The 21,588-nt window shown below is 40.6% G+C and overlaps 1 protein-coding gene and 1 long non-coding RNA gene across 2 annotated transcripts; one reads left to right on the forward strand and one right to left on the reverse strand.

Annotated features, from left to right (window-relative positions):
* Positions 1–1,800: 1,800 nt before the first annotated feature.
* Positions 1,801–19,814, forward strand: LOC148334960 (LHFPL tetraspan subfamily member 3 protein-like). The gene is made up of 4 exons (XM_088299074.1): positions 1,801–2,682; positions 17,271–17,507; positions 17,780–17,806; positions 18,772–19,814. Exons 1-3 carry the CDS (start codon positions 2,256–2,258, stop codon positions 17,794–17,796), a joined length of 681 nt encoding a protein of 226 aa, XP_088155200.1. The 5' UTR covers positions 1,801–2,255; the 3' UTR covers positions 17,797–17,806; positions 18,772–19,814.
* On the reverse strand, positions 7,058–8,091 carry LOC148334961 (uncharacterized). The gene is made up of 3 exons (XR_015844124.1): positions 8,032–8,091; positions 7,415–7,530; positions 7,058–7,163 (listed from the first exon to the last, which is right to left on the reverse strand). It is a non-coding gene; the product is annotated as an uncharacterized LOC148334961 (long non-coding RNA).
* Positions 19,815–21,588: the final 1,774 nt, after the last annotated feature.

Below are 21,588 nucleotides of genomic sequence, written 5' to 3' on the forward strand. Positions count from 1 at the left end.
TGTTCCGCAAACTGAAGACTTGTCCATGGGTTTCAATATGAATGGTTGTTTGCAGAGATGGGCACTTTACCCTACTGTGACGGTCGGTCCTACGTCCGCGACATGGGCTTCCTTCCATCATCGTCCCTGCTTCCTTATTCCTAAAAATAATTGTCCTCCGTCACCGTCCGTCCTTGACCTTTTAAAACGCTTCCGTCATTACTTTTTTTTTTTTTTTGACGGAGGATGAGTGCTCCTCCTTTACTCGGCTTGAAGAAAAGTGAAGTCACTCCCTCCTATAGCCTCCTTGGTCCGTCCTTTTTTTAAAAAACTTCTTGTCCTCTGTCCGTCTTCTCCAAAATGTGCATCTACGGACGGACGGATCATTCCATCCATGGGACGGAATGCAAATTTCGGGTTGTTTGTCTCTTTTAGTATGCAAAGAATCCAAAATGCTTCCAAAGTAATCGAGAGCCACCAAATACTTAATGCTAGTCACTTGTTCAATTGTTCAGATCAGTCTTTCACTGCAGATAGTCATTCTTTTTATAAGATAAATGTGGGAACTTTCAGGAGAAAAGACTCCCACTCTATCTGTGCTTGAACTCTCTCTGTAAATCCGAATGTTAATCCATGGGAGGCAAGGCACGAAGGGAGCAAAATTAGGACAATGGAGCTGACTCAGGGCATTGTCTGTAAAGCACAAAAAATAGTTTTGAATTCGAGATGAAAGTCTACTCTTCAGAGATTTAATGTAAAATCCATTGTGCAAAATAATGGTAATTGTGTTTTATAACTGACTGCACAATGTGATGGTGCTCTATGATTTTATTACCGTAGGCTACCCTCTGCTGGTTACATACAATAAAATATAGATGTGGATTGTTTTCTGCCATGTGATATATTTACTTTTGTTCCCAATACTGTAGAAAAAAATAAAGTGCTATATGTAACCTCAACAATCTGTTTATTGTTTTAATGTGTGTATTTAATATATTCTAATAATGTATAAAATATACATAAAAGCAAAATAAAACTCAATTGTCGTGGCGTTTGAAAAAGTAAAATACATAATCACATGTTATTCATAGTTTAATCATTTTATATTTCAAATATCTTTATTGAACTTTTCAAATATACATTCCCTGAAAGAAAATTATCATCACCAGTTTAATCAATTAATTCAGTGATATATTTTGTGTATCTAATATTTTCTATTAATATTTAAAGTAAAAGTGAAATAAAAATGAACTGTGATGGATTTTTTTAAAAAGTCAAATAAATAACCACTCTGTAATACATACAAGCATTTAATTCACAGACCATGAGTTCTATCACTTTGATTGCCATTCATTGCCATGAATAATTTCTTATCTTTCCAACCCCCCAAAAAATGTGGAAATAAAATTACTTTCGGATGAGTCAAAAACTTAATTATCAGCAACGTATGGAAGGAGAGACTTGTTTTTCCTCTTCTGTGGGAGTATGATTTAAAATTCCCAACTTTGCCCACAATAGTGTTGATTTGTTTTTCATCCAGTTGCACTATTATTACATTCACCTGGAATAATCTTTTTTTTTTTTTGCACTACCCCTCTTACTGTCAGCCAATCAGCATCTTCCATGACTTTGCACATCAGCTGTGTGATTAGTGTGGATATGGATTTAGCTCCCCATTTTAAGAACCTGTAAATCACAATTTTAGATTTTCATCCCATTCTTTTTTTTTATTCATGTCATAAACGCCCACGAGTTGACATTGCAGAAGAGACACACAAGTTAATTTGCCCAATGAAATGTGTGTATTAGTGTGCGTGCACACCGCCCATGCCCCTCCCTCTCCGACTGCCAGCATCACTGCTGACCGGCGGCGATGCTGTCATCAAAACGGAGAACAAAATCCGGTTGAAGCACCCGTGCAAGCCTTGCCATTCATATTTGGATTTGTAAGTGCGCAGAACTGCATGCCGACGCTCCGTTATTGACCGTGTGCCGCGCGTCAGGGCGTGTAGGACATCGCTCGTTTTCCAAGGACACTGGCGATGTGCACGTCCTTCTCTTCCGACGACTGCACGGTGTGAACGCGGCTTCATCGACTTTCATTGACGGGGGACCAGCGCCCGTTTCGACGATGCCACGTCACGAGATGATCGCGCCAGACAGATGCTGCGGTGCTGCACTTGCACGGCCATAGATTGGGATCTCCCCCCCCCCCTCTTTCGCTTCATGACACAATAGCTTTAGCTCCTCTTCCGTTTTTTTTTTGAGTGCATACAATGATACCCGCCAGTGCCGCATCAATGTTACCGTCTGCAGAAGCTGCCAAACTGTACCAGACCAATTACGTCCGAAACTCCCGCGTCATCGGACTCCTGTGGGCCATATTCACCATCCTGTTCGGCATCGTGAACGTGACCATCTTCTCGCAGCCCTATTGGATCGGCGATGGCGTGGACACGCCGCAGGCTGGCTATTTCGGCCTCTTTCACTACTGCATCGGGGACGGGGTGTCCAGGGAGCTGGCCTGCCAGGGAAGCTTCACCGAGTTCGCTGCCATCCCGTCCAGAGCCTTCAAGGCCGCCTCCTTCTTCATCGGGATGTCCATGATGCTGGTGGTCACCTGCATCGGATGCTTCTCGCTCTTCTTCCTCCTCAGCACCTCCACCGTGTATAAGATCTGTGGCTGGATGCAGGCTGCTGCAGGTAAGGCGTGCAGAGCAGTCAACACACTACCCCATGTGGATCCAATAACAATAGGGATGATTACCATGGTCAACAAATGTTGGCATTTTTTTTTTTTAAATCAGAGATGCAAGTGATTTTTTTTGGATTTTTTTTTTTTTTAATTTGCGCTAATTCCAAATCTTCCCGAGTTTTTTTCAGCACATCCGGTGCTCATATGATATCATATGCATTATAGTAATATGTTTAGGAATATTAATTAAGTGTAACGTTCATTTACCAGATGATTATTTTTTTTTCTCAGAAAAGTGTGTTTGTCAATATGTTCAGGGTGGACCTAAGCTTTTGCTCAAAGTCAGCTGTAAAATTCTCAAGGGAACCTGTCGAGGATAATCGGTCTATAAAATGAATGGATGGAAGTAAAGGAATCAGAAACGTTTTTTTAGGGTCAAACTGTCATTACCACTAAACCCTGAACAATGTTTTGGTGACATTACAACAATCTGATAAAAGTGATCATTATATTGAAATTTTTAACTTCCTATTACTTGCGCAAGTGTTAAAAAGTGAATTTCTATACAATATAGACTAGAATATATTCTTACTTGTTATTTTATTTATTTATTTTTTGTCTTAATGCTCCGGGTGAGGCTGCTCCTTCACAGGACCAAGAAAGCTGTGCAAAACCTCTCACTGAACTGAGGTCTTATGAATTAAATGATGCAATAATTGAACACTGCACTCTGCCTCACAATCATTGTCATAAATTTGTGCGGAAACACTTGGACTCCTTTCCATGTGAGTGCTGCACTGATTAGATAAATGAATTGTTAGTGGGGGCTGCCAAGACTGACGAACCCTGTCCAGAGTGTCTCTTGGATCTGTGCTTGCAATGACACGCTGCCTGGAGGCGATTTAGGACCTTTATACCTTTCATAACAGGTGCAGTGACATCTGGATGTCAGCTCGTAGTACAACCCGCCAAGTACTCCTTATATACTGTTAATGATGTGAGTTATAATTATGTCATTGTATTAACTAAATATGTTTTAATTTTTGACACAAAGAGTAAAATTTGACTTTTGTGTGTAGCAGTCGAGATGCTTTGGAGGTTGAACCATGTGCTGAATGTATAACATATGAATCAATGTCGGATTCGATCCAGTACAAGAGCTGTATCATCACATTTTCAAGCAGAATTATTAATTGGATGCAATTACCAGGTGCAGGTGTACCTAATGTTGTGGCCAGTGAATGAACAGTACTTTTTCTGTTCATTTAACAATATCTTGTTTGTTAAGATTGTCCTTTGAATAAAACCATACAGGTAATATTGTTACTCTAATCCAGTGCTTCTCAATTATTTTCTGTTACGCCCCCCTCCCCCCCAAGAAGAAAAAACTTCGAGCCCCCCACCAACCCACTCTCCGCCGCAACTATAAATAACAGCATTTCCGTTGCAAAACAAACCTCCACCGTAGAGTCAATACTCATTCCGGGCAATGGGCAAGGAGAGCGCCACTGCCAACTACTGGAGTGGAAGTGCAATTACATTTTATTGTAGTACATCAGAAAAAAGCATGTTCCCCAGGGTCACACATGCCCCCATCAGCATCACACCGCACCCACCCAAGGGGGCCCTCCCCACTATTTGAGAAGCACTGCTCTATTCCGTGATATCAAGGAAATTTGAGCTTTTTTCCTAAATTCCGTTCAAATTCAGCATATAATTGTCATATTTATCAGCGTTTATTCTGAGTCAGCATCAGCCAACAACCAAAAATGACAGGAAGAGTTTGTTGCTGTTTGACTTTCGTTACCAACTGAGCTAAAAGTTATCTTAGCGGCTTTTATTTTTCCTCGCAGGTTAGTCTTGGTACTACAAGAGACATTTGGATTGGGAGAGAAGCGGAGACTCACAATTCTGAGTGCAGATATGGTTGTGTGTACAAAGACGAGCTGCGTTTGAATTTTTTTTTTATTTTTTTTATTCAAAGCCTTTGGGGGCTTTCTCCAATTTTAAAAATCACTTAAGATATACAATTTGTATCCCTTTCGACACTTATAACAGAAGACAGCGTACAGATGGTAACAGTCAGACTCCAATGCCACTTTGCAGTAGGTGTGAGTGTCCAAGTGTTGACACAATTGTCATGAATGCCTTCCATCCAGTTTGACGGCGATCTGAGTTATTGAGGTAGCCAGCATGAGACGGTATCATGTGGAACAGGTCCAGCTCCGTGTGGTGTGATGGGCTGAATTAATGCATTAAGGCCATTTTAATGAGTAGGCCACTGCTGCAGCAAAGAGATGAAAGAGAAAGCAGAGAAGGGAGAGTCTGACCATGACAAGCTGCTGATGTCTAATGAGCGAGCCTGGCTGCTTAGCACTGTCGAGCGGCATTACTCATAGATGAAGCTTAAACTTGCACTGCCTTCATTTAGCTGCTCTGTGGAATACCGGTGGCCAGCATATCTTTTGGCGGTTTTGATAAAGCATACAATTTAGTGTAATGTGCAAAAGTGTTGAAGCAACGCTAGCTTTGTTGTTTTATTACCTTTATCATTGTTCTTATTTTGAGATATCACTTTTTCCGCATTTTATGTTATGTCGGTTTCATTGCACCATAAAAAAAAAAAAACTCTCCCACAGTAAATGCAAGTAGACAAATCTGTTATGGTCAGGGTCTTTTTGGCGGTAATTCCAAAAGGCAATTTTGGCGCAGACACAACACGGCTCACAACACCTTACCTACAGTGAAGTGTGATCGGGCCAGGATTATGCTTCGGAGCTGTTTTTATTTTTCAGCTGTAAATGTGGACTGCATCAAAGTGGAGGAAATTATGAACCGTTCCAAATGCCAGTCAGTGGTAGCAAGAAACCATTGAGGCTTCTCCATGAATGCAAATCAAAACAAAAGACAGGAAATGCCGACTAGAACAGTATTGAGTTTTCTTCTGAGGTGTGTACTTTATTTTGTGGCTTTTTCCTGACTCTCATTTAACATGAGTTTGAATGTGATTGCTTCACTCTGAAGTTAGCCATGTCCTGATTTTAAGAGGGTGTGCACACTTTTGCAACCCCTACATTTTTATCACTTATTTGCAGAGCTTGGCACTTTTTTTGCCAGTAAGTCCCCCTCTGACCGTTATCTCGTTTCGGTTCTGGCCTCAACCCTCCGGCCTTATTTACAAAAATTGCCAAATGTTGAATGTTTAATGTAAATACAGACCATCAAGAAACACCTGAGCTCTCTCCATGTATGTCTGAAAGGGAGGGGCAAAAAAACAAACAAAAAAAAAACAAGTTGAGTGCTCCCATGTCCATTTGATGGACTATGGTCTTTGCCTCTGTGAAGCTATTTCTGTCCATGCATCAGAGCCCTCTTACCTTATCGCCTCCTGTTACTTTCACGTAATTTCACCCATCTGTGCATCGCTCCCACTCATTTTGACCTCGTAGAATATCTTTTTGCAATCCAATGGCCACCCTTTCTTTGTAAAAAAAAGTCTTCCTTGCTTTCAAGAGAGCAAAATGTGCTTTCCATTCTCTTTATTTGCAGGCTCTGTGAGGCCCTAAATTTAAGTAAGTTTGGCTTTATTTTAACATATGAGACCAAAACTGTGTAATAAATCTGGAATTAATTTATTGCTTGTGTTTGTTGAAAAAATACATGGGAAGAGGATTTTGAAAAATATAGTTGCATTTTAAATCGCAATATTGAGGGGAAAAAATTGTTATTTTTCAAAATCGTTCATCCCTGTGAGGTCACTTAAAATTAAATCGCTGGCATGCGCACCACTCTTACAGTTCAACCTCGTCCTCGTCAATATTTCCTTTTCACAGAGATGAGTCAAACCTGCAGAAAGCGGGACATGCTGCATGTTTTGTATCATCAGCAGAACCCTTGTGCATAATTACCATTTTTCAGCCCGGACTTTTTTTTGTGGAGCTCCATTTATCATTTTGCGTATTGTGCTCTCACTCTAAACGCAATACCTCGAAATGGAAGTGTTGTAATCATGTTCTATACTGCTTATATGCAGGGTCAGCACTACGTGGTCATCTGTCTGTTACAAGCTGACACAAACCATTCACGCTCACATTTCCACACCTTACAGGCCATATAGAATCATGCAGTAGTCGAATGTTTAAAATAGAAAGCCTTCACAGATGGAACGAAACTGGAGTGCAAGCTACTCGAAACAACACTAAATTTTATTGTGAAAATAGCAGTAAAGCACACATGTTATATGTACACACAGCAAAGTCAGTGATGTTGAATTTTACTCAATTTATCTGCAGTGCAAATGGCAGGATGGCACTCACTTACCACAGTGTGATATATATGTATCGGCTACTTCTGTAGTAGAATTGACTTTCAGACTATCCATACGTACTGTCTGTCTATACAAATGAGCATTGTCAAAAAAAAAAAAAAACAATGTTAACATGAAAACTGTATTGACAGGCTGTGAAGTCCTATTCAGCCAGTCGGAAGCCTGAAAAAAATATATAGCAAATGCATTGGTCATATTATGGCGTGTCCTTTTCGTTAATACTCCACAATCCCAATACTCACACTAGATCTTTCGGTCCTCAATGAAGTGCACACGTAGTAGTAAGTTCAGGTATGTAAAAAAAAAAAAAAGAAAAAAAGAAAAAAAAAGTGCACTATGTTCGAGAGCGCAATTACAGCCGTAGCAGAATTGCTAAATTGTGACAGTGCGTGTGACGTCATCGATTTACGCACCTGTCTTATCAAGCATGGCGGCACCGGTTGTTGTTTTTGTTTTGGTAAAGTTCGTCGATGGGAGTGCTGCTCAATCTGTGGCGCATGCGCAGAAGGTTGTATGTACGGCAAATAAACTAGGACAAAATACATACACAGGTGATTTTATAAATACGTATATGACTTATTTCGTCGAAGTAAATATGCAAATACAAAGCGCAAAGTATACAATAAACCGATGTTTACATTATTTGGCACAGGCAAATTAAATCCATTCAACGTTGCCAGTTTCCCAGTATTTTGGTCAAATCCACAATGAATTGAGGGAAATATGCTTAAAAAGAGGGACAGGCTAAAGCCCAATCCCAATACCCCGCCAGCACCGTACAGTCTTCAATGTGTGCAAATCTAGTGCGCAGTTTACAGGCGTGTGAAAATTGCAGAATTGCGACACCGTGTGTTACATCATCAACATGCGCTACAATTTTAGAAATGCGTCATCAAACATGGCGGAACCGAGTAGTATTGGCAAGTTCGCTGCATAAAATTACAAATTTACAAACAAAATTAAAAATTACACCCTTGAATGAAATTACACATATACCGTTTATGAAACTATATAATAATTTGATACTTACACTTGAAAAACATTTTTCGGCTCAGTCACGGGAATCCCACTCGACATATGCTGAGGTGAGTCTACACATCAATGCAGGCTCAGCCGAAGGGCGCATAGGGGGCTGGGCGACAGAGCCCATCGCTGAAAAATAAATTAAGTGAAACAAAGAAAAAAAACACTTGACTTCAAAGAGGAAGCGGTATGGATAATAATTGCATTTTGGCCCTTATCCACTCTCCTTTCACTCTCCAGCTCGATGCTACAAATGAATACTTTTATTCCCAATCAGGTCTGTGTGAAAGCGTTTGTACTGCTTTGGTGGCGAAACGTCTAATTGTGTTGTGTGCGCTTCTCATAATGCTACATTCACTCCATTCGATAGACAGATGGGGAAACCTGCACTTGCATCCTAATTGTACCAACGATCATTACAGCAACGATGTGTATATTGATTAAATACGTGTCTATTAAAATGCACAAGTGGATCTATGCTGGCTTTTGTCCACAATCACATTAATTCTGATGCTGTTCAAATAGGACACTTCATTAGGTACACCCACACCTAAATCACAATGTGATCCAATACAAAGGACATTATTGACACGGTCAGACCGGTCTTTATTCGTTTTTGGTAGAACAACCTTGGGCTGAGATTACACAATTTTGTACATTTTAATCTAACTTCATTCTCAACTTTAATTAAACAAAAGTGTAACACTTTTTGGGAAGGTCAGACGATACCATCAAATTTACAATAAAACTTTATCTATATAGATTTGATGAAGACAGCTGCCAAAGGTTACGGATTGGCCGTATTTTGTAAATCACTGAACTCCCATAATGCTGGTTGCAATGGATATTTAAAAAAATTAAAATAAAATTAAAGTAAAAACATTTCATCAAAGGAAGTGATGAAACGAACACAATCTTGTTATAAAATAAAAAAAATTGAACAGTTGCCCAACTGGTTTCTGCAGTTTATATAATCAAATGCTAGGGGAACGCTATTTTGTGCTGCCCCAGCTTTTTGCAGGCTATGGCTGATTAGCTGATGTGGCTAAACATGATGCGGGAAAGTTCACTTCACGTCAGGTGTCAACACAGCACAGGTCACTAACCATCGAAACCGTGGCAGCGAATCAGCTACACTTGTCACTTCTGTCTGGTCGGAATCACGTTATAATGAAGAGTAACCACCTTTGAACGGCAAATTGATAAATTTGAAAATATTACAAAATAACGCTAAACAATTACATAGGGCAGGGAATTAATTAGTTTGTCGCCTGAATTTTATAACAGCAATTGTACGGTTCTGCACTTTTCTAGGTCATTTGAAAATAGCCACAGAAATCAAATAAAAAATCATTTTTACTTTCTAAATTTTAAGGTGTTGGGATTCATTTTTATGAATCCTTGAGCCTCTCCAAAAATGGGCTGGAAACGCCTACGCATAGAAATGAATAAGTATAAATTTCAAATGGGTAAATGGGCTCTCAGTATCATATAGTACCATAGAATTTGACTGAACAGAATTTGTAGCATACCTAATTTTTAAGAGTGCATTTGCGATGCAACCTGCTCACATCCATATTGCCGGCTGATGACAAAAGCTCCATGTCACCATGGTCCTTTTTAATTATTTGTGCCACATTTTGTGATGGTGCATTGTCGTGTTTGAAACGGCGCAAGCTGTCAATTCTAGTGCTGCGGCTTCACACGAGAGAACATGGCGTTGTTTTTCCGACATCACATCAAGTCGGATACTCACTGGGGCAGATTTATGTAATGCACAAACTGTCTGTTACCATTACACTGTGATGCATTGGGATTTTCACTCCTCACAAGCAGTAAGTGCACTCTGCCACAGGGAAATGAGAGAATGAACTCTTAAACCCTCAGAGGTAAACAAACCACCACCAAGTTTGATATTTTTTTTTGCATATTCAGGCCTTTTACTTTGAGTCCATATCAAGTGTTATACAATAATATGGTTTAGGGGAAAATTCTGCTGCAGTGCAAGTCATCAGAATGGAGATGTGCGTGCAACGCATATATGCTACGCCCAGTTCAGCAGGATTAAGCATGAAAACAAGTCGAAGGGAGAGTTTTGAAATGAGAGCAAAACAAATCCACTGCAGAGTCGCTCACTCACCCTAAATAGTACTCGCTTGACAGGAGCGTTCTTTGAGCGAGAGACAATTTCTGGCTGCCACTTGGCACGGCATGGATCGTGTGCAAATATATGCACTCGTTAAACTATATGAGATAACCAAAATAGGGGAAATTTCTTGCATTGTTATTAGTTATTTTTCCAGATTCAAACATATCATCAGATTTTAAACATGACTGCAAACTCAAGTAAACCACCTTCGCCTAAAATGAGGGCCCAACCAAGCACGATAGCTCAACAAAAAAGTTCTCTCAAGTGATCAGGTTGTCTTTTGTTTGTTTTTTTAATAATAATAATAATAATAATAATAATCTGTCGATCTGAGACAGTTACTATGGTGTATGCAGTGCCTACTGTTATTAACTACTAACTACTACCAGCCGAGTGGGGAAAAAAACAATCTTGGACATCTTTTGCCGTCAATGGCAGTAAATGACTGAAAATGTTTTTCCATCACCAAATAATGGTGTCATTCTAAATTCTGTGGCTGTTTTGCATCTGTTGAACCTGAACTGCTGGACCCGTCAGTATTTACACCAAATATGAAAAATGCTTCATTTCCCTTCCCACTGCTTATCCTCAGTGGAGGTCTGCAACCTCTTTCTGGACTTGTTATGTAAGCTTTGGCTCCCTCCTTCACTGAGCGTGATTTACTTGTCCCACCCCCAGCCTCTATCACCTCTGCAGCCCCGCTTTGTGAGCCAATGTGCAATCGTTTCCTTTTAATAGACGGATTAGGTTCGTTTTTTGGGGATTTGAAAAAAAAAAATGTAATAATGGACTCACTAATTGCCAGATGCATTATGGTTCGCTTGGTTTATACAAGGAATGTTGCTGAGAGACATTGCATGACTTTTTCATTGATTAAATAACAGGCTTATTTAACAATTACATCTGTCAGTGGGTAGGCGGCTAAAAGACATTACTCACTTGTCTCAAATCATCTGTGTATTCTTTGTTCCTGCTGTGTTAATTTTTTTTGTCATCTGATGGGTCACTCAAGCAATATTATCACGACATCCGCTACGGCCCAGCAGGATGAAGTGGACTTAAAATGCACAGTATGTTCACCAGCTCTCCTCGGATGTTGGCTCTCCCTAAGAAAAAAGGATTGTCTTTTCAAGCAGTCAACCAAAAACTGCCACGAATGAACCACTTGTCACCCACTAAATATAGTCCAGCTATAAACAGTATTTCACTCGCTTTAAACAGCCCCTTTTATGTGAAAGCAATTAAAGCATATCATGGCCTATTTGGCATTTTGCGCGCTCTTCTTTGGACCCTGATAAGACTCTTAACTGTCCGGTGTGAAGAGCGGCCCACACTTCATTAGTGCTTGGGAAAGATTGGATTAATCTGTCTTGTTTTATGGACTCATTATTTCAACACTTACTTCTCTCTGAAATGACTGCATGGTAGTTTTAATCATTTTCGGACACAGACCAGTATATGTGCATCGTATAATTATCTAATCTGGAGTAGAGGATGGATTTAGTTTTAGCATACTGCTACTTAATGCAAATGTGAGTAGTTCGAGTGAAGCGTGTTGAGTGGGAGACCAAATCATACTGACTGGCCTTGTAGGTTGCTACGGCGCCCCTTAGGCGACACGGAAGAGAAAAAAAATACTTTGCGTTCCCTTGCAAAGCTTGCATTCCCTCGCCAAAGTTTTTTTTTTTCGAGTGAATGTTCATTTTTTTTAATGCGAATTTATGTACTTCCGGGTCATCTTCCGTGTAAACAAACGCAGCAAAGATGGAGTGTGTTCACCCGTGGGCGAGTTTAATTGAATTTTACTTTGAAATTGTCTTGAAATACAAAGAAATAAAATCAGTTCTGGATATTAAGCACGGTTTTCAAATAAGTGAAAGACAGTTCCAAGCCCTCCTCCATGATTAGTGCCGCCTCCAACGTACTGTCCTCTCTTGAACAGCAGCGCATTCGAGGCAAGGGTAGTCAAACTGACCCGGAAGTACATAAACGCGCATTAAAAAATAAATAAATAAATAAACATTCACTCGAAAAAACAACAACTTTGCGTTCCCTCGCAAACTTTGCAAGGGAACGCAAAGATTTTGCGAGGGAACGCAAATTTATTTTTTCTCTTCCATGTCCCCTAAGGGGCTCCGTAGGTTGCAGATATACAGTCGAAGATGAAAAGGCACATAATGTGGAAAAATGAATTTGGCTGTTTTGTTTATGTTTAAAACTCAGGTCTGTGGAGTAGTGATGGACAAATGAAGCTTCATGAAGCACTTGTCATATTTTCTTTTTATCTTCTGGATAGCTTCACTCTTGGTTTAAAGATGCCTTGGAAATTTGACGCTTTTCATAATTCACACAAAATATGTCATGGCAGCTACGAGTTGGGTGAAGATCCACCTGTGTCCAGAAGCTTTTTCCATAGTTATATTTTAACAGATTCTCTACCACACAAGTGAAGTGGAGAAAAAAAAAGGACCCATTATTGATGATGCACTTTTATCCGTTTATTGAACAGGGCAAACAGTTAAACACATAAATATGAAAAATGTTCAGGGCTCAAAAATTTTGAAAACACCAAAACTGGGCACCTGACCCTTTTTTGCCGACTCAAAGAATATTACCCAATGCAAGTAAGTACGCACAGTTGGTTGTGGCGCTTTTGACCCGTTCTGAGGCAATTTTCCCCCCTTTGGCCGGGACCACATTACACGCCCGAGGGGCCGATTTGTGGGCTGGACTAAAATACACCTCCGGCTGTGATTAATTGAACTCTTTTTAAAATTTGTCACCCCCCTGCCCCAAAAATGGATATCCGGCCAGGCCCGAGGACTGGACTGTTCCGCCCCCGGGACGGACTGCCCGGCTCTGTAAAACACTAATATGAACAATCTGAAAAGTGGCCAAATCTGGAAATGTGAACTCTCACGTGTTTGTGTTTACACGTGCATGCACAAAAAAAAAAAAAGGATATTTTCATCCTTTTAGTTGATCAAGCAGATGGACTGGATCTCGCCAAATCCCATTCTGAAACTATACCCCAATGCTTACAAATAAATGATGCTCTGAGTTCACAAGTCAATGGGATTTTTTTTTTGGAGCGTTATGAACGGGATTTGCTCTTTCCTATGTGCAAATGAGCCAATGTGCTGCTGTCAAATCTGCAGTACCATCTGCCGGTCTGCTGTCAGACTCTCGTGCGGCGCCGCTTGAGCGTCATCTGCCCTACCTACAGCCTCTTACATAAGCGGCTGTTAGTTTTACTCGAATTTCTCAGCCCCGTTTTCCACTGGCATGATCCCAGTGTTTGCGGGATGGCAGCAAGTCAAGAGAGGTGTGTATGCTAACGACAGACGTGAAGAAAAGCTTAAAATAGCAGTGCCAAAGGCGGCTCCGGCATATGGTGGCCGGTGCTCTTGATGTTTGCGTGGTGCTCGCCAGCGGCTGCATGCAGACAGAACGAAAGTCGGACAGGGGTGGAGCATGTCACCCTGCATGCGTGAGCTCAGTCCCCTCGCCAACCTAAACCACCTCCCTCCCTCGCTAATCTGTCTGTCCTCTCTTGGCCTGTCCTCAAGATGAGAGAAGTGAGACGGGTAGATAATAAAATTAAAAAAAAAAAAACAGCTGATAATAATTGTGGGACCAACTCTGCCATGCAAGATTGGGTTACTTTTACCCAATGTTGGATCAATTGATTGGGTTGAACTTTGATGATTTTTATTTGGGCTGGGCTAAAGGACTGAGAAACATTTTTTGTTGTAATTGGTGGCAGCTTGATATGATTATTGTCCTTCTCATGTGTAAATTGTATTGAGCCATTTGTTGAGTTAAAGCACTGTCAATTTCGACCTTTCTTATGTAAGAGGATTCTGCACTTCTGTGTCTGTAGAAGAGTTGACTCCAGGCTTAAAATTTTATTTGAAGAAAAAAACAAAAAAACGTTTAACTGCATGAACTGTGCTTGTGCTTCCGCTCTTGCCACTTGTCTGCATCTCGAGTCACAAGAGGCCACCATGCAGACACCAGGCATGCGCATAGTATGTCGAGCACATTCTATGACTCGCCATGATATTTTTACTGCTCTCTTTTCCACTTTGTCCCCTGACGCTATCACTGCATGACAGGCTACTATTCTTCTTCCGCTGCCTCCGCTCAATCCTTTTGGGTCATGTAAAATTCATGATGGCACTGAAGGCATGCAGTAGACACCCAGAAGGATCTGCTACAGCTCTTGTTACTACTCGAGTGAAAACAACATGAGGCTCAAAGAATTGTAACAATTGCCGCCCTTCATTTTTTTGGGCGTCATGTAATTTACCGTACACGCAGAAGTCATTTTTAGGTTAGGTAGGTGTATTCCAATGACATACTGTAGAAAAAGAAAAACCTGATATGAGGATAAAATTGCTGATTGATACTGTCTAGTGAAAAAAAAAAATGTTGGGTCTCTGCAGTGGCTGCCCGCCCAACAAATGTGAAATTAACCAAATAAATGTTTTAAAATTAGTGAAAATGTTCACTGCTGGGCAGGGCTGATCAATTTAGCATTTCGGGATTGAAATGATCATGTCAGTTGAAACTGCGTTTTTTGTTGTTGTTGTTGTTTTCCCCCCATGCTCCACTTATTGCCCCACATTCACCAATCAGAAGCGGTAGGCTTCATCGTTTGTCATACCAGCCAGTCGGGGTTTCATGAAATAAAAATGCACACGTGTGCCAACCTTGCCCTACACACTCATAATACAAGAAGGAAGTAAAAATAAACATTTTGCTGTGCTAAATTTTCTAGTTACTGCCTTTTTCTTTGTTTTCGTAGTCTACTTCTTATCTGGTGCACTGATTGGCTGAATAAAAGCCTGATCCTGTCGACCGACGGATCATTCATTGAAATTATACTGAAGAAACTCAATGACAATCTTTAACAACAACATGTAAAGTATTCACCATTATAAATGTTGCTTTCTACTTTGATTTGTTCTTGCTTGTATTATGATTTTGTTGAGCAAGGTTGGAAGGTCCATATGTGTGCATTTTATTCCATAAAACCATGAGTTTGACCGAGCATCCAAGTCTAACGCGATTGTGCAAATGGCAATAAGCCAAAACTAATTATTCGTAATTCTGCCTGCTCGAGCCATGTAAACAGGTTATTCCGAATGACTCCGAAATCAGAATTTTGACTTTAACCCGAACATTGCCTGCACATAAACATAGTCTTTGTGTATGTGCCAGGAAAAATTGGGCTTTTGCACCCACCGTGCTCTCCACTTCTGTCTAAAACGGCAACATCTCTGCAGTCACAACCTGTGCCTGTCAAGACTTGAGCCAGGGGCGGAATCATGCACAGGATTCGAGAGGACGTCTGGCAGGCTGTGATACAGTAAAGTGAGTGACACGGGGCCAAGTACACAGCCCGTCAGCTCCGACTTCAATCTTGCATGAATGAAAAGGTCTTGTCTGGTACCACCTGGAGGTATTCACTTTTTCATTCACTAAAGATAGGTCCCGCCAAAGGGTCCACTCGACTTGTGCGCTGTGGTTGTTGTTTGATCACCAGAGTGAGCTTGCTCCCTCTCTCATTTTAAGGATTCAAAGGGAGTGAAAATGGCGTGTTCATGCCTCTTGGTGAGTTTGCAGGGTGCTCGCTGTCCACCTGAATCAGAGCCAGTGTCTGAGTCTTTGCTCTGTGAACTAGCGGGCCCACATGAATTGCTTATGACAGCTGGAGCCATGGGCGAGCGAGAGGAGGACGCTCTGCTCTTTTAAATTTGTCTCCTGCATGTATTGCTGTGCCGTTCCCTTTGTACTCGCTCAAGCATCTTGAAAAGTCCCCTGTTGTCAGGATTATATACAGTTGCAAGAACGTAGGTTGTGCAATTTTTGACTGATGCTCTTTACAAAATGGCTTCAGTGCAAGCAATATTTTGGAGATGTCACGTGAGGGTCACTCTTTTGGTTTCATGCCATAGCATCTCAGAAGGTCTAGTTTATGTTGAAGCCATTTTGTTGTTGCGTTACTTCCTCGACTTCCTTTGGGCCATTGTTGTGTTGCATCACCAATATTCTGTAAAGCAAGTGTGGGCAAACTACGGCCCGGGGGCCACACATGGCCCGTTAAACGTTTTAATCCGGCCCGCTGTACTTGGAAAAAAATTAAATGAATAAACCTTGTTCATGTTTTATTTTATAAATACTGTGGTTTTTCAAAGACATATATTTTGTTGTAATTCTTTTGTTCACTTTCATTTAAAATGAAATGTATTTTTTTTTTCTCAGATGAGGTGAGGTTACCAAAACACTCCATTATCTGCTCCTGGTTCGGCTCCTCTGTCAAATTTTAGAACCCATTGTGGCCCGCAGATCAAAAAGTTTGCCCACCCCTGGTGTAAAGGTTCAATTAGGTGATATATGGTCTGAAGTTCTCCTGCAAAATATCTTGACAAACTTGGTCATGAATTTTGCCATTAATGGTCTCAATTTGCCCGAGCCCTGAGTTAGCAAAGCAACCCCAAATCATGCCACCTCTTCTAATAATATACTTCACAATTGGGATGTTTTGATGATGGCTATAGGGTTTTTTTTTCTAATAATTGTAATTTAAACCTGTTAAAATTTCAATTTGTTATGTGTAGGTGACTGCCTTGACCTTCTGAAAACAGTCTGCTGCACGAGGCAATCGAGAACAGAATTTAGCGTCTTCAATAAACTGCAATATTAGTGTGTGTGTGCGTGTGTGTGTATGTTTGCGCATTTTAATGCAAGTGCTTGAGAAGCTACAGTATATGTGAATAGCAATTTATTTAAAATGGCAAGGGCCAGAGAGGATCCAAAGTGATGAAAAAGGGTGGAATACAATTATAGATTGCATTTACATTTAAAAGGCCAGTCCATAAAAAAAGTAAAAACAGGCACTCAAGATGCAATTTTGATGTCGAAATCAATGAGGAGCATTCATTATCGGCAATGTAAGAGCGAGAGCAGTGTTGATAACAAAGAGGAATCTTTTGTTTTATTATGAATGTGTAAAAGTGTCTCAATCGGCTTCTTCAGATGTTTTCTCAAACGCTGACCTCCGTTCACACATTTTTGTGCCCTCGCTGCAGGTGTGTGTCTGGTACTGGGCTGTATGATCTACCCTGATGGCTGGGACAGCGACGAAGTGCGGCGGATGTGCGGCGAGCAGACGGACAAATACAGCCTGGGGGCCTGCTCCATGCGCTGGGCCTACATCCTCGCCATCATGGGCATCCTGGACGCGCTCATCCTGTCCTTCCTGGCTTTTGTCCTCGGGAATCGACAGGACGGCCTCATGACAGAGGAGCTGCTGGCTGAGAGCAAGGGTGAAAGTGACATCATAACCTCATGATGATGTTGTGTTTTGTTGTTTTCCTCTTATCAAACCCAACAGCCAGCACATTCGGGTGATGAGAGGTTTAGTATACTAATTAGTTCAGCTTTGGTGCCCTCTGCTGGTGCATGTGAGCAATACAAGTTGTTAAAGTGAATGATGCTTTTGGCCAAGTGTGAATGTGGGAGTCTATTAATAGCATGACCTTGAGAAAGTGCAGATGCATTTTAATTGTTTCCTTCTTGTTTCTGTACTTTGTTTCAGAGGGAGGCAATGCTTAACAACATTTCGGTGAGTAATTTTACTTGTGGACCCAAGTATTACCATATTATGTAATCAGACATTATGGAACTTGATATTTTGGTAGCCGTTGCATGTGTTAGTGATGTTAACATTTTTTTTTTTTATGCATCGTCATTTTAAGAATACAAACAATTCACCCTGAAGCTCTGTTTTGTGTGCACCATGGTGCAAATTCCTGGGGGAATCTGATTCTCGTATCGACACTGGTCTTGCACGTGTTTGCCATTTTGGCAGACCTGCCTCCACCAATCTGAGCAGACCAGCCTTGCAGAAGAAGTTTGTTGGAGATGCGCCCAGTGGAGTGACAATTTGTTGGCTGAAAGTCGATCTAAACCACGTCTAACACCGGCAGACAGCTGGTCTACCATGACGTATTTCACTCATGAATATGTGAACGGCAGGCATCAAGCTATTTGAATTGTCTTGTACTTTTTAAATAATCCCACTTGGGGGCATAGATATGGGTGTGGTCACAAGTGGGTGTCGGTGGGGCGCGGGGGTTCTCCAAGTGCTCACTTGTGCTTCCACCATGGCAAGACTCTAGTGGAACTTGGTCTGGCCCTGATTGAAGTCGGGTGTGACCACTCCCACAGCGGCGCAGCCCCCTACTCACAGGCCTGCATCTGCTGGTCACTGTTTAGCTGTTTCCATTTTTATGGGTTTAGATTTGTTTTAAAAATCAAACATGACAAAACAGGATTTATGTTTATTTTTTGAAAAAATATTATTTTAAGTTCTCTATAGATCCAGGACACACACAAGAATGTGTTTCTTTCTTTCTGGTCCACTCTGTTCATGAAGATAAAAAATATATTTATAGCTACAAGCACAAGACAGTTAATAGCTTTGTGCTAACGTGTTCATTCTTGCCATTCTTCACCATGCAATAAAAAAAATAAACAACTAAATTTGGAGACATCCAATTTAAAAGTTTTGATTTGTCATACTTCCAGGCTCCTGTAGTCCAGAATACCATCCCTTCAACATGACACGACAGAAGGAAGCGGAAAGGGAACCAACCAGCCTCTTTCCATCGACTTTCCAAAAACTCTCCGCCATTGTCCTTTCCTGTTTGCTTGCAGCCCCTTACGTCATCCTCCAGCACTTAGACCCACGTAACACACATTCAACCCAGTGAGCCTGCAGAGCAGTCCCCTTTGCATTCACGGACCGTGGCGGGGCCGCAGACTGTTACTAAATGACAGAGGTAGACTAAGCACCACCTGCAGCAACCTCCAACACATCATTATCCAATAAACACATGCTTACTCTACTCTGCTGTACAACCCATTTACTACTATACTCTATGTTAACAATGATCTGTATGTTCCACTGTCAACATCCGTGTCACAATTTATCCCGACAACAGAAGAATCGATGTACAGTCAGTCTGTTGTGTTTCATTTTGACGTAAAGGCTTGATAATGACACAATTGAGACCATTTGTCTTTCTCTGTTCACATTTAACAGATATTCGATGTAGATTTAAGTATGTACAGAAAATTCAAGATGCTATAGGACTCAATCCCTTCTATGCCCGTCTAGCTAACTTTGCACACTGCTTCAGTTCTGTTGTTTTTAGTATTTAACTCGAGTATCGACACTGTGATGGGGCTGTTAGAAGACCGCCTGTTGCAGGATGTGTAGCTGCTGTGTGAATGTATGACCGAATGCGCACGTGCGAATGTGTCACATTCCGTGTGTGTGTAGTACTCACGCACACAATTTTCCGGTTGTATCTATTTTAACCTGTCTTTGGCTGTTTGTGTTTCTCTTTGACTCAACCATGAGCTAAGTAGTGAGTGTAAACAGGGTAACAGGATGCAGTGTCATCTGATGGTGTGGCTTATGCGTCAAGTCGAGATGAAATGGATTTAGCTTCACCTGTCTTGTATAAATAGATTTAGACAAAAACCCGTAGGGGTTCTCTCACAGCGATTTAAGAGATTCTTTTAAGAATACTGTATATCAAGACATAATAAAGATTTTGACTCTATCGCTCTTGTGTTTTTATTTAGGCCTGAATGTGTGGTTATAGTATAAATAACGCATAATTAATAGATCAATGGTAAAATACTTGCATTGCACTTTTGATCTAATTAACACGCTTAATTTGAATAACTAAAAAAAATAACCACAGCATAATTCACACAATTATGCTATGAATTCTAATCAATAATATTTTTTATGAATATTGTATTCATGATTATTAATGATAATTATTCACGTAAGTCAGAGTTTATTTTTATTACCCTGCTTTTCAACACACAGCTTTCAAAGCAAAATGCAACTTTGAGGTTTTAGAATGATAATCAAATTTATCAAGGACTTTAAAATATACCACGGCAAACCGAATCAAAATGTTATTACTGTATCTTATCATCACATCACTGAATCCGAAACAATTTCAGACAACAGATGCTGATCCCTTTCGAGGCACTTTACCTCCTCACCATGATGCCCCTCATCCCTAATTTTTGCTGTACTTTTGTTCTCTCTCCCGCCATGGCTCAGCAGGATGTCTTTACTTGTTATTTAGGCATCTAAATGAAACTTTAAATTTCACCCCTAGATGCAGTGCCTCATTAGATATGCGGGAGAGCCCGCAATTTCATAGAAATTTTTTACCGACGATTGGTTCATTTAATCGTGGCAGGCAAATTCTTGATCACGATTCAAATTGAATTTGTCGCGCAGCACGCAGTACAAGCCAAACTTTGAATCAGTCTCATCACCGACTCTATCAATGGAGTTCAGTTCCAAGGGTACTGAGCCGAAAGTCAATCAAGTTCCTTATTTAAAAATGATTTATTAACCATGCAGAGGATCACGGAATAAATGCGGATCGTGTAAATCTAATTTAGAGACTTGCAGATGCTGCCTCCGTGAGTAAAAACACAATCTCAGAGAGACTGGTTGAAATTCTAGCTAGAAAGCAACTGGCTTTTCACGATAGCTCCACCCTCAGTCGTCATGGTAACCAGAGTGAGAAACAGCCAATTGCATGGGGTTTTCTTTTTTTAAATTGCTACGTGAAAATAGACTATAATTCTTGATCCTGTAGTAATTTGCCCAAGGCATGTCACCGACGTGTTTAAAAGACACCAAGGAATTGTTTTATATTATGAATGAAATGCACATGTCATGTAAAATGTGAACTAAAACACTTATACGACAGGATTCCCTTGATTAAGAAGGAAAAACTCGCCTGTAGGATTAAGCAAGCTTAACATTTCACTGGCAAGTAACAATAGTCTTAGCCAAGTCACATGTCCACACTACCACGAGGACAAGAATTTGGTGGCGATTACAAAGAAAATTCATTTATCAGGACCACATTACACCATCAGTACGCCATCATTAATTGCTGCTCAGTCAGCCATGCCTTCTATCATAAAAAAAAAGAATACATTTCGTCCAAGGGTTATGAGGTTGATTCATTGCAGTGAAAGCAATAATGCTTGTGAGTGGTTTCTGGCTGATTGCTTGTGTGTGGTTCATTGGCATCATGGGAGTCGTTCTGTGTCCCCACAGGACCACATGGACAATAACAATCATATTACTTTCAGTTGACGGAATTTCATTAGAACACCTACTGATCACATGCAACAACCGCAATGTGTTAGTTTTTTTGTTTAAATTGTGGTTTATTGACTCTTTTATGACAGGATTTTTGCATTTGGTTAAATCGCCTCAGAATCTTGAATAAAACATGAGTTCTAACAACATCACTGTGTCAAATATTAAATTTTTCCTGACTGGGAAAACTA

The sequence above is a fragment of the Idiotropiscis lumnitzeri genome, chromosome 6 (assembly GCF_059441095.1).
Source record: "Idiotropiscis lumnitzeri isolate Australia: NSW breed Sydney's pygmy pipehorse chromosome 6, RoL_Ilum_1.0, whole genome shotgun sequence".
Taxonomy (NCBI): Eukaryota; Metazoa; Chordata; class Actinopteri; order Syngnathiformes; family Syngnathidae; genus Idiotropiscis; species Idiotropiscis lumnitzeri.